The 12,484-nt window shown below is 54.7% G+C and overlaps 1 protein-coding gene across 4 annotated transcripts; it reads left to right on the forward strand.

The window, feature by feature from the left end:
- Nucleotides 1-3,559: 3,559 nt before the first annotated feature.
- On the forward strand, nt 3,560-9,436 carry S100A2 (S100 calcium binding protein A2). Of its 4 annotated transcripts, none has more exons than XM_045086932.1 (3): nt 3,560-3,681; nt 7,798-7,965; nt 8,970-9,436. In XM_045086932.1, exons 2-3 carry the CDS (start codon nt 7,825-7,827, stop codon nt 9,120-9,122), a joined length of 294 nt encoding a protein of 97 aa, XP_044942867.1. In that variant the 5' UTR covers nt 3,560-3,681; nt 7,798-7,824; the 3' UTR covers nt 9,123-9,436. The 4 variants fall into 4 exon arrangements, with proteins under 4 accessions (XP_044942867.1, XP_004780445.1, XP_004780443.1 ...); XM_004780388.3 differs by lacking the exon at nt 3,560-3,681 and adding an exon at nt 6,075-6,245; XM_004780386.3 differs by lacking the exon at nt 3,560-3,681 and adding an exon at nt 6,705-6,861.
- The last annotated feature ends 3,048 nt before the right edge of the window (nt 9,437-12,484 follow it).

A 12,484-nucleotide genomic window follows, 5' to 3' on the forward strand; every position in this document is an offset into this window, starting at 1 on the left:
GATCTCTCTCTGTCAAATAAATAAATAAAACATTAAAAAAAAATCCAGAATCTGTCTTCTCTGATGTCTCACCATTTCCTAGTATTACACATTGGTCTCTTCAAACATATCTCTTTAAACCACTTCCTCATGAGCAACACCCTATAATTTTTAAGACCACTGTTCACCTTCCTGAGTCAACTTTCTTTTTTTGAAGCAGCCCTTAGTCCATCTCTGAGATTTGGGACGCTCCCTGGGTTTATCAGAACACATGAGAATCCCCTCTTGTGTTGGGTGTTTCTGGGAAAGTGGTTATTCTTCCTGCTTTATGTTGATTCCTGTTGGCACTGGTTTTACCAAATGACATCTTCCATCCTTGGAACCTCCATTCTGACAAACGTAGAAACCTGCTGCCCAGGCCTGGGTGCTTGCTGGAATGGTGGCTGGGCTCCAGGCTGAGCGAGGAACCTGCAGGCGGGGGTGGGTGGCTTCTGAGTCAGACAGCAGGTCTCAAACCTATAGGGCTCCGTCGGGGCTTGTGAGTGGGGAAGCAAGTCCCCTAACTGAGGTCCAGCAGTGCCAGGGGACAGTCTGCTTTCCTCGCAAAAACACAGGTGTTGGCGGGGGGACTGGAGATCGGGGGCACAAGGAGTGGTTTGTCCCTGACCATATGCCCTGAGACAGGAGTCTAGTTGATGGTGTGTTCCTCTCCTGTGGCTTCCCAGACTGACCTCCCTACCTTTTCCAACTGCCTCTGGGGGGTGGGCTCACGGGGAGGTGAGGAGGATGGGGCCGGCGACAGAAAACCAATGCGCAGACTCTCACCCTTTCCTTGTGGACAGAGAGAGGAGTGGAAGGGCTCCGCCCCCCTAGAAGCCCCTCTGGGGAGTGGGTGTTAGATTGCCTCCTCCACAAAGCACTGGTCTGGGCAAGAAGGAAGCATCTGGTGACGGGAGAGAGCAGGGTGGTTGCAAAGGCAGCAAGTTGGCTTCTAGAAGGGTTTGGGGTGGGGGCAGAGCCTGGTCTGGAAATGCGCTGTTGAGGGGAGCGAGGAGGATGGAGGCAAAGAGCAGCAGCACTGGCCATGTGCCAAGCCCCTGCTCTGTGCCGAGCCCTGTTTATCAGCAGCCCAGTCTAGAGGGGAGACACTTAAAGAAAGTGTTATCGAAGTCCCCGTTACAGGGCAGGGGGCTAGTGGGGTTCATGGGAGGAACAGCTACCTATGTGAGTGTGCGCAGGTGCGTGGGTGCGTCTGTGTGCGCACGCGAGAGCAAGTGTGTAAGTGTGAGCGTGCATGTGTGTATGCGTGTGCACGGGAGTGCGCACATGTATGTGTGTGTGAGTGCGTGTGCATGGGAGTGCGCGCGTGTGTGAGCGCGAGTGCGCACGAGTATGTGTGAGTGTGAGCGCGCATGTGTGTATGCATGTGCATGGGAGCGCGCTGTGTGAGTGTGAGCACACGTGTGTGCGTGTGCAGGGGAGCACGCATGTGCATGAGAGTGCGCACGTGTATGTGTGGGTGCTCGTGTGTGCGTTGCATGGGAGTGCGTGCACGCGTGTGAGAGCGAGTTCCTATGCGCTAGTGTGCGTGCATGTGATTGTGTGCACATGTGCGCGTGTGTGAGTGTGTGTGAGCATGCGCACGCGTGTGCTCTAGGACATGGGGAGGCCAGGGCCGGGATTCAGGATGCGGCACAGAGATGATCTCAGAGCTGAGTTGAAAGGGTGGCTGGGAGACGGACAGGGAGCAACGGAGGAAGGGCTCTCGGAGAGAATGATGGCTTGGGTGGTCTGGGCATCAGTGACCTTGGAGCCTGGGAGGGCTTGTGACGCTCGGCAGCCCCCTCCGCAGAGTGATGACACATCACGAGGCTTTCACCTGAGCGCTGACACGCTCACGTGTGGATTTAGGAAGATCACTCTGGTGGCAGAGCTGAGAAGGGGGGGTGCGGGGGGCAAGGCCAGGGCAGGAGAAGGGTCCGGTTGTGTCTACAACGGCACTCAAGCAGTGTGACAGCGACAAGCAGCACTGAGAAGGCCGTGGAGGGCAGTGGAGGGAAGCAGGAGGACAGCCAGGTTTCTGGTCTGGGTCATCAGGAGGATGATGGTGGCATCTGTGGTCCAGAGGGTTACCGAGGGAGGTGGAAGACCTGAGGAAGGGCCCTCTCACGTCTGCTTTCCACGGAGGCAAGAGGAGAGGGGTGGGGCTGGAAGATGCTTCCCCGGGCTTGGGGAGGTTGAGCAATGGGGCCAGGGGGCGGGTGTGGGTTGTGGGGGGAGAATGGCAGTGCGCCCTGTTGGAGTGGGAAGGTGAGAGCTCCCAGGGCTTCCCAGGGATCCGGGCTTGCAGAGGAGGCTTTCTGTTGTGACAGGCTATGTTCCTTATGCCTCGTTAACTGTGTAAACCTGGGCAAACTTGCCTGAGCCTCAGTGTCCTCTTCTGTAAAGTGGGTGAGATCGTACCCACTTCCTGGGATAGTTGTGTAAATTAAATGCAATAGTATACAGAGATCACGGAGCACACAGCAGGTGCGCCCCAATGTCAGCTCCTTGGCCGGCCCTGGGAACACCCTCGATCACTGCATGGGGTTACCAAGTTTCCTTGTGCTGATCATGCTATCAGGGGTACTTAGGGATGTTATTTAATGCAGTTTGTTGAGAGAAAATTGGGGCTCCTGGGTGGCTTAGTGGGTTGTGTCTGCCTTCCGCTCAGCTCATGATCCTGGAGTCCTGGGATCCAGCCCCAAGTCAGGCTTCCTGCTTTTCCCTCTCCCTCTGCCCACTCCCCCTCCAAGTTGTGGTCCCTCTCTGCCACCTCCTGACAACCCTAACCCTCCTGACAGCCCAGGGGAGAATGACTGTTGCCCCCTGCCCCCACTCTCTTTGTGTCTCATTCTTCTCCTGTGCACCGTCAGGAGGTGGCATCTCTCACTCTCACTCACTCTCTCTTAATAAATAAATAAAATCGTAAAAAAAAAAAAAGAAAATATTTAAAAATACTTTTTTGGGGGGTAGAGGACTAATAAAAGGGATCGTGTGGTGGAAAGGTGGAAGGTCAGGGGTGCGGTGCACCTGGCCAGGGTCACCTGGTGAACCAGAGGGAATGCCAGGGCTTCAGTCTGGGGCCCCAACACTGGGGCTGTTTCTCTTTCTGCTGTGCTGCCCTGGGGAGAGGAGAGGGGTGTGTGGGCAGAGCTTGGCAGTGTCTGGCCCCTCACTTATGCCACCTTGCTCCTCCCACCCGGTGCTTGAGGCTTTTAACACGGACAGTCCAGGAAACAGCTGACGTGTCAGGCAGGTGTGAGGCTGTGGGTGTGGGAAGGCCCCTTGGAGGTGAGTCAGCACTGCCTCTTCCTTCCTGAGTCAGGGGCAGAGCGGGTGGAGGGCTGCCGACCAGGTGGAAGGGAGGAGGGGAGGGGGTGGGGGGGGGTGGTGAGATCCACTGGCAACTGCAGGTCTCAACCACCAGGGGGCAGGAGCCAGGCGGGGACATGAGGCAGGCCTCTGGCCCAGGCAGGAGCGTGGACAGGGAGCCCTGACCCAGCTATTCAAGCTGGGCACTGGCAGAGTCACCGCTAGTGATGTGCCCATGGCCCAGCTGTGCTCCCTGGAGAATGTGGACCGGAATTGGACTCTGCGGTCATTCTGTCCAGCCCTCCCGTTCTGTTCTGCAGACTGGGAAGGCGTTACTCAACCCACACTGTGAGTTAGTGGCAGATTAATGTGATTTGCACCCATCCCAGGAATCGGGCTGCTTGATGGGCTCCATTTGGGCCTCCATTCCAGGGAAGGAACGGAGCACACAGCAGGTGCGCCCCAATCTCAGCCCCGTGGCCGGCCCTGGGAAGGCCCTGGATCATTGCACGGTGATACTCCAAGGGCTGCCCTGGTAATCACTCTCTCATTTCCTTCTGTTTCTGTGGCGCTCCTTCCTCTCTCCCAGTTCCCACCGTCTCCATCCCTGCTGCTGGGGCCCTTGCTCAGCTCCCTCCCTCCCCAGGCCCCAGGCTGGAGCCCTATTTCCTCAGGGGTTTGCAGCTTCCGGAAGCTGTTTTTCAGCCCAGAGTCTAAGGGCCACTCCTGGGATCTGGAGAAGTTATGATTTGGTCACAGAACCTGTGCTGTGATTTGGGAGGTGAGGAGGTCCCTTGGGTCTTGAATACTTTCCCCAGCACCTGCGCTGTGCTCAGTAATCATAAACAGTGGTTGGCACAGGCTATGCAGGAGACCTTTGTTCGTGCAGAGACCAGTAAGACCCAGTCCCTGCCCAATGAGCTCACCGTGTGAGGGTGAAGGCAAGAGAAGACTCGCACTGGAATGATTCTGCCCAGAGCAGACACGCTAGTGCACAAGGACAAAAGGAGTCCTTGTTTGGGATGGAGCAGATAGAGATGGGGTCTGGCTGGGCCTAGGGAAGTCTCCACCCAGTAGGTGGCATTTACCGGGCCTTTGAAGGACAGCTGGGATTTCAACAGGCAGCGAGGTGGGGAGCAGGGGTCAGCCCAAGCAGTGGGTCTCAGAGCACCAGCTGCAGGTATGGTGTGTTCAAGGCGCAGGGACCCAGGCTAGGGGGTGTGTGGAGGGTTGGAAAGCTGGTGGGCGCCAGAGTCCAAGTGATGAGGGAGCAGGAGGCTGGCTGAGGACAAAGCAAGAGCTGGCCCCTTGCACCCCCCCCCCCTTATCCACTCCCCTCCATATGTGTAGCATTCCTCAGGCACCCCGACTGCCATAAAATGATAAATAGTTAACTTGCTGAGATCACAATCCTGCAAGACAGGAGTCTCCCTTGGTTTGCAAATGTCCTTGAGATTACAACCAAGAAGTTACCTTATCAATAGCCCAATTTCCAAAGACACAGAACTCAGTTCCTCAAGCCTAATGTTACCCTCCCCTCCATAAAAACCGAAGGAGGCGGAGGTAGAAGGAAAAGTAAGTAAAGTTAAATTTCTTCTAAACCTAAATCTCATTAACAGGGATGCTTGATGGCAGGAATGTAACATTCCACCAGGAGACTCTCAATTGTCTTTACTTGATAGCAACTAAGCCTTCAATATCCTGATAGTATTCTTTGCCCCAATAGCCATTCTGGACACCCTTTTGTCCTCACCTACCCAACTCCTGTGTATATAACCAGCCACTCCTCACAACCCGGGGCAGCAGCAGCTCTTCCTGCCCACGGGTCCTGTCCCCGTGCTTTAATAAACCACCATTTTGCACCAACGACGTCTTAAGAATTCTTTCTTTAGTCGTCGGCTCCGAACCTCCTCACCCCACCGAACCTGACTTAGGTTCTGGGACCTTATCACAAGCACCTCACCTCCAGGCCTGGGGAGGAGCCATGGGGGCCACTGTGATGCCTGCGCCTCACAGGCATTCACCAAAGTCCTGAGGTGAAATGGAAGAAGAGCAAAAGGACACGAATGGCGCCCACCGGGCTTTACCCTCGCGGTGAAGGACTTTTGTTTCAAGCTCTACAGGAAATAAGGCTTGATAGGGAGGAGCACTAGCATGGCGGGTTGGGGGGGTGTGCCTGAGAAAGCTGGGGACCCCGGGGCTCCAAGGGCTGACCCCATCTGCACGTTCAGGCTGCCCGAGCCCCGAGGCGGCCCCAGGAGAGAGCAGCCTGGCATCCATCCGATCCTGTCGGTTCTCAGTCCTCTGTGTGTCTGATGCCAAGCTCCCAGAGGGAGCCCAGGAAGGGTCTCCATGCTAGCACCCTTCCCTCCCAGGGTGGGCTGGGGCCTTCGGGAGGAGGCGAGCCCAGCTGAGTCACTGCCTGGGCATCCGGGCCTGGAACAGGGCGGGTGAGTCACCTAGCCCTGGGGCGTTGGGGGAAGGGAAAGAAGCTGCTGGACATCTGGAGGGGGCAGGGAGCCTGTCGGCCGGAAGGGCGGTGCCCAGACTGGTGGGGGTAGACAAAGGGCGGCGTCAGGGGCGCCTGGCGTGGGCGCCTGGCAGGGGGCCGCCCCAAGCCGGGTCTTTTTACATCCATCTGATCCTGTCATCCATCTGATCCTGTCAAACCCCGCCCCTGGGCTGGGTCCTGACCGGCCGCAGCGCAGGCCTTTCTCCGGGTGCGGGCGGGGCGGGGCCTGCAGGGGTGCGGTGAGGAGGGCGGAGACTGCGGCCTGCCCGGCGCGGGCCTCCTGGTCCCGGAGCTGTCCAGCCGCTGCGCACTGGCCGGCTCCCCAAGCCTTCCCGTCTCCGTTTGGACCCTCCAGGGGCGTCCATACAGCGCACCCTGACGGGCTCACCCCGACTGCGCGGTGAGCACAGCGCGGCCGTCTCTCCCCCTCCCCTGGCTCCTTCCCGACGCCTTCCCACCCACAGCGGCCGGCAAGGCCAGCTTCGAAGCTCCCCGCAGTGAGTCCTCGAAGACAGCTTGCACGCGGGTGTGCGCACACACAGAGACACACACACAGACACAGACACACACGCACAGACACACACAGGCCTGGGAAGTCCCGGGAGGCTTGGAGCCTCTGACTCACAAGTGAGCTGTGGCTCGCAAGTATGTGTCATACGAGCAAGGCCCAGCCTCAGACTTGAGGCCCACAAACAGGGGCGACTCACCCTGGGCCCAGGCCACCCCTTCCCTGTGACACCGGGACCCCCCCCCGCCCCCCGCCCCCGAACCCCCTCCCAGCTCGGCCTTTCTCTATCGGTGGAGCTGGTGGAGTTGGAGGTCTCTGGGAGGGCGGGGCCGGCAGGGAGCGGCGGAGGGGGGGGGGTGGCGGGAGGCCAGGCTTTGGCTGGTCAGGTTAGGGCAGGTTTGATTCCCTTCAGATGCCAGGTTGGGGGCCTGTGCGGGAGGCATATAAACCTCAGTGTGGGCGCCTGGCCCTTTGCTTTCCTTCCAGAGCCTCTCTGTCATCTGGTCTGGTGAGTTGCTTCTGTCTTGCCGAGGGCTGGTTGGGGGTGCCCCTGGTCTCAGTCTTTGTCTGCAGTTTTTTCATTCTGGGTCTCTCCCTTTGGGGAACCTTGTGTGATGTGCCCAACTGAGGGCTGTTCGAGGCTCTTCTGTGAGGTCTCAGTTTACAGGTTGCTCTGAGGCCTTCTCTTGGGTCTCACGGTCTGGGCATCGCATGCTAGAGACCCTTCTGGGGGCCTAGGCTCAGGAAGAGGAGGTGTGGAGGGTATGCTTTAACGAGAGTCTTGGGTGTTGTTTTTCCAAAGTCCTGGAATCCATCAGGACTTAAGGGACAAGAGCCAGGGATCTCAAGTGTGTGGGCCTGCCTGGGTCCCCGCCCTGAGGAGCTGCATGGTGCCCGGCACTCTGCCCCTTCCCTTCTCTTCCCGAGTGAGAAGGCAGAGCTAGCCGGGTGGGCCCAGGATGTTACTTACCGCCCACACCGGTATGGGGCCTCACCCCAGCACTTCCCCTAAGCCCCCTGGGGGCTGCTCAGAGCATTCTCAGAGACAGAGCCATGGAAAGGATGGCCTGAGTTCTGTCCTGCTGTTCCCAGGGCCCAAGACATGTCATTCCTTTAGTTCCAATCCCCATAGGATCCTTCCTGGTAGGGAGGGTCGCTCAGGGGCCTTCACCTCTGCACTGTCTGATAGAGAGATCTCCCTCGGCTCAGAGGTCTCCAGTGTGTGGGAATGTCCGTCTCTCTCCTCTGAGGGTCCTTGGTCCAGTGGAAGAAACATACTTCGACACTTCCTCTGGCCTTAGGGGTCCCTCGTCTGGGGGAGATGACTTCTTAGGGAGGAATGGTCTCAGGGGAGAGGCAGAGAGGGGTTTGGAGAGGCACTTTGGGGCACAAGGGCAGAGTGTCTTGTGGGCTGGGCTGAATGTCCCCATCACCTCCCACCCAGATCCACCCCTGTGGCCCCAGATCCAAGATGTCCAGTCCCCTGGAGCAGGCGCTGGCTGTGATGGTCGCCACTTTCCACAAGTACTCTGGCCAAGAGGGTGACAAGTTCAAGCTGAGTAAGGGGGAGATGAAAGCACTTCTGCACAAGGAGCTGCCCAGCTTTGTTGGGGTGAGTGGGGCTGGCTGGGTTGGGGCGTCCTGATGTGTGTGTGTGTGTGTGGGTGCCTGGTGAAGCAGACACAGGGCGTGACCTCATGGGCGGGGGTGGGGGAGTGGCTGGGGCCCAGGCCTGTGGGCGTGTCCTCTCTCTGCTGTCCCTGTGGCTCTCCAGAGGATGGACAGCTGTCCATCTGTCCAGTACCCTGCCTGGGTCAAGCCAAAGCCCAGAGAGCGGAGGTGACTGGTCCAAGAGCTCACAGCTCGCTCGCTCTTACTTTCCTTGTTATACGCCAAACTAAGAAGTTGCACTGGGAGACACGTGTGTGCCCTGGGGCAGTGGCAGAGAAATGCTGTCAGTTTTCAGTTTGCCCCTCCCCTGCCCTGTATTGACTCCTGAAGAATTAAAAAAGTCAGGTCTCAGGCTTTGAGCTTGTGGGCATGCCCTTTATTTCTTTAATGCTTTTTTTTTGTTGTTGTTGTTAAGCTTTTCTAATTTGGTTTCATTTTGGCTGGTATTAAAATGTTTGCCTTGGGGCGCCTGGGTGGCTCAGTGGGTTAAGCCGCTGCCTTCGGCTCAGGTCATGATCTCAGGGTCCTGGGATCGAGTCCCGCATCAGGCTCTCTGCTCAGTGGGGAGCCTGCTTCCTCCTCTCTCTCTGCCTGCCTCTCTGTCTACTTGTGATCTCTGTCAAATAAATAATTAAAATCTTTTAATAAATAAATAAAATATTTGCCTTTTCTGAATTCAAACATTTTTAGTTTCTTCCTCAGTGAAGTGGGAGAGTGAGGCCCACCTTGCTGGCTTAGGGAGGACCTGGGTGCTCCCAGCAGGGACAGCTGGAGACCTTCCCAGTGAATGCCCACCTGTCCTCTCTCACGGGGCCTCTTTGTTGCTCCCAGGGGGCGCCCTGCCTACCGCTCACCTACAGCCCAGTGCCAAGGGAGGGCTGGGCTCTGACCCGTAGGGGTGTGGGGTGGATGAGCAGCCTCTGAGCCGTTCTGTCTCACTTTCAGGAGAAGGTGGATGAGGAGGGCCTGAAGAAGCTGATGGGCGACCTGGACGAGAACAGTGACCAGCAGGTGGACTTCCAGGAATACGCTGTTTTTCTGGCCCTGGTCACTATCATGTGCAACGAGTTCTTCCAGGATGCCCCAGACCGGCTGTGAAGCGGGGCTCCTGCTTGGCCACAGCCCTCCTGGACCCACGAGGACTCTAGCTACCCCTTTTGTACCCCAAAAATGTTTCTGTTGATCATATTTTAATTGCTCAGTGATGCCCCATCCCCTGGCTGGCTGAGTTGGGTTGCTGGACAATAAGAGCATCCTTAGATCCCACCCCTCTGGGCTCTGACTCTTTTGGAAATCTCCGCAAGGCCAGAGCTGCACCTCAAGTCCCAGAGTTTGGCATTTCAAATACCGGTAAAAATTTGAGATAGTTTGCTAATATTTTTTTTCCAAATAAAGTTATTAAAAAAGGCAAATACCATCCACCATCACTGTCATTTCATAAAAATAGAAAATGCTAACAAAGAAGGAAGGGTATGCTCAGAACAAAGGACGGACCTCGCCATTCCATACTGTGAGCCATCCGTGCTGCTAAGATCTGGTCAAGAGGCAGAAGGCATCTAAACAACCCAGCAGACCTTCTCACTGAAGACTTCTTATCAGGTTGTAGGCTACAGGCAGTGGCCCTGTTTTAGCAAAGTTGTATTTCTTTCGATACCTGCTTTCAGACGGGTTCCAGTTTGAGTTCATTCTTCTCTTGTGGGTCTCTGCTGAAGCTACCAGGCGCTAGATCATGTCAGCATCCTGATTTTTTTCCACCATTTTCCCTACACCTGTAGCGGTTGCCATCTGTTCTGCACTGTGTGGTCCAGCAGGGGACAGCCTGACCGAACGCTTTGCCACTTCCTAACAAGGTCACTGACTTTCCAGCCGCCAAAGGAGAGATCCTTGTATTTTAGTCTTTCTTCTCCTCAATTAATTACCCATGTTAGATTCTCTTTTCCTCGCTTTTTAATGGATCCCACTTCTAGTTACCTAATTCTCTACCAGTTAGGAACGTACTCAGTTGTAAGGCACAGGTAACCCGACTAAGAATGGCATAAATAAATTAGGATTTAAATGCCTTATAAAAGAAGTGTGAGATACACAATTGAGGTTTGGTTCAGTGACTTAGAGATGCTGTTCTGGTGACCTATCGTCGCATTACAAATCACCCTATACTTGGTAAATTAAAACAGATTTATTATCTGTCAAGGGCCTATAAGGAGACGGTATTCGGTCAATGGGGTTCTCATTTAGGACTTTTCAAGCAGCTGCAGACAGATGTTGGAGCCGAAGTCATCTGAAAGCTCAAGTGCACTCAGCTTCCAAGGCAGCTTATTCAATGGGCCCGGCAGCGGGCGCCGGGAGCTCTGCGGCAGCCGTCTGGAGCGCCTTCCACGACCCCTCGGTGTCGCTTGGGCTTCTCAGAGTCTGGCAGCTAGGTTCTGACAGGGAGTGGTCCCCAAGGGAGCAGCCCAAGGTATTCCAGTGGGGGCTGTGGGGCATCTTAAGATTCATCTCAGAAATCCAAGAATGGGGGCGCCTGGGTGGCTCAGTGGGTTAAACCGCTGCCTTTAGCTCAGGTCATGGTCTCAGGGTCCTGGGATCGAGCCCCGCATCAGGCTCTCTGCTTGGCGGGGAGCCTGCTTCCTCCTCTCTCTCTCTGCCTGCCTCTCTGCCTCCTTGTGGTCTCTCTCTCTGTCAAATAAATGAATAAAAAAAAAAAAAGAAATCCAAGAATGTCACTTAGGCTGCATTCTATCGATCAGGTCGTTAGGCTGGCCCAGATTTAAGGGGAAGGGAGTTAGGCTCCAACTTTGCACGTGAGGGCAATAGCACAAAATCGACAGAGGCCATCTTAGAGGCTGTGTACCATCGTCCGACTTCCAGCAACCACGTGCAGAACGTAGTTACCTCCTTCCCAAGACCCGCCATGTCTCACCCTGTCAAGGCCTCAGCGTGAGATCCAGGGTCTTGTCTTGTTATGTCTGCCACCCTCAACCTGGGCTGAAGGAGCAGGAGGCTGGCTGAGGACAAAGCAAGAGCTGGCGCCTTGCACCCCCCCCTTCACCCGCTCCCCTCCATATGTGTAGCATTCCTCAGGCACCCCCGACTGCCATAAAATGATAAATAGTTAACTTGCTGAGATCACAGTCCTGCAAGGTAGGAGTCTCCCCTGGTTTGCAAATGTCCTTGAGATTTACAACAAAGAAGTTACCTTATCAATAGCCCTAATGTCACCCTCCCCTCCATGAAAAACCGAAGGAGGCAGAGGTAGAAGGAAAAGTAAATAAAGTTAAATTTCTTCTAAACCTAAATCTCATTAACAGGGATGCTTGATAGCAGGAATGTAACATTTCACCAGGAGACTCCCAATTGTGTTCAAACTATCAATCAATCAGCTCAGCCCCACCCGAAACTTGTTTGTATCTGTCTATAATAATCCTGCACCGACCCAGCTCCGGACCTCTCAGCCAACGAGCGGCGCAGAGGTCCAGGTTCGAACCTGCAATAAACGACCCTTGCTGATTGGCTTTGACTCACGTCTCTGGTGGTCTTTTAAGGTGAGGGTAATACTCTATTGGCATTTCAGGGCGACCGTGACTACAGCCCCTCAAGAACAATTCCCTTGCTCTGAAGACCCATGAACACCACATTTGGTGCGTGGAGGTGAGACGGACAGGGGACCAACACTCCTGGTCACAGATGTGTCCTTGATCCACAGCAACTCTGAAACGGAGTCAGACACATGCCGCCAGATTCCTGACAAGGGCCCAGTTCTGCTCCGGGTCTGTGGTTCTTCTTGGGTCCAGACTCTGGGCTGTTGGTTTCATTCTCTTTAACTCTTTTATTTTCCATAAGACATGTTTGTGTTTGTAGCTGCCCCCTGCCCAAAGGAAGTTGACAACCCAAAGCTTCTTTTCTTTGAACTGTCTCTATCCCTTTCAGCCCCAGATTATGCAATTCCTTTCAAAATATTGAGGGCTCTCTCTCTTTCTCAGTCTCTCTCTCTGTCTCTCTCTAATAAATAAATAAAATCTTCAAAAAAGAAATCTAAAAAAAAATGTTGGCTTCCTGTATATCAGCTTATAATTCACTTAATTATACAAATGCCACACTTACAAATCTCTCTAAGATTTGTCCCTCCTACCTAGACTGAGAATCAGGGAGCTGGGAGTCAGGCCCTCAGGTCTGAAGGCGTCTGAGAGGCACAATTCTAAAATTATTAGAAGCCAAGTTGTTTATCTGAGAAAACCTGTGAGACTTGCCCTTAAATCTTTCCAAGTCTATACCTTTGACTTCATTTCTATCCTGAGTCCCTCTTTATTGACAAGGCCCTGGGTTTGACATTTGTCCTGAAGCCTTTTATTATTTTGAGAACCATGTGCTGGCCGTAAAGACTTTTCTGGACCCTCTATAATTCCTCTAAAAAACCTGAGCAGTTCCTTCTCAGGTTATCTTTTTCTTCTCATATTTGATCA

This window comes from Mustela putorius, unplaced genomic scaffold (assembly GCF_011764305.1).
Source record: "Mustela putorius furo isolate JIRA1106 unplaced genomic scaffold, ASM1176430v1.1 tig00000997_pilon_pilon_pilon, whole genome shotgun sequence".
Taxonomy (NCBI): Eukaryota; Metazoa; Chordata; class Mammalia; order Carnivora; family Mustelidae; genus Mustela; species Mustela putorius.

Bases quoted from the DNA above. Each gene is read 5' to 3' on its own strand.
- S100A2 (XM_004780386.3), top strand. From the start codon at position 6,766: ATGCCAGGTTGGGGGCCTGTGCGGGAGGCATATAAACCTCAGTGTGGG. The intron at 6,862-7,797 runs GTGAGTTGCTTC...CCTCCCACCCAG, and splicing joins CCTCTCTGTCATCTGGTCTG to ATCCACCCCTGTGGCCCCAG. The intron at 7,966-8,969 runs GTGAGTGGGGCT...TCTCACTTTCAG, and splicing joins AGCTGCCCAGCTTTGTTGGG to GAGAAGGTGGATGAGGAGGG.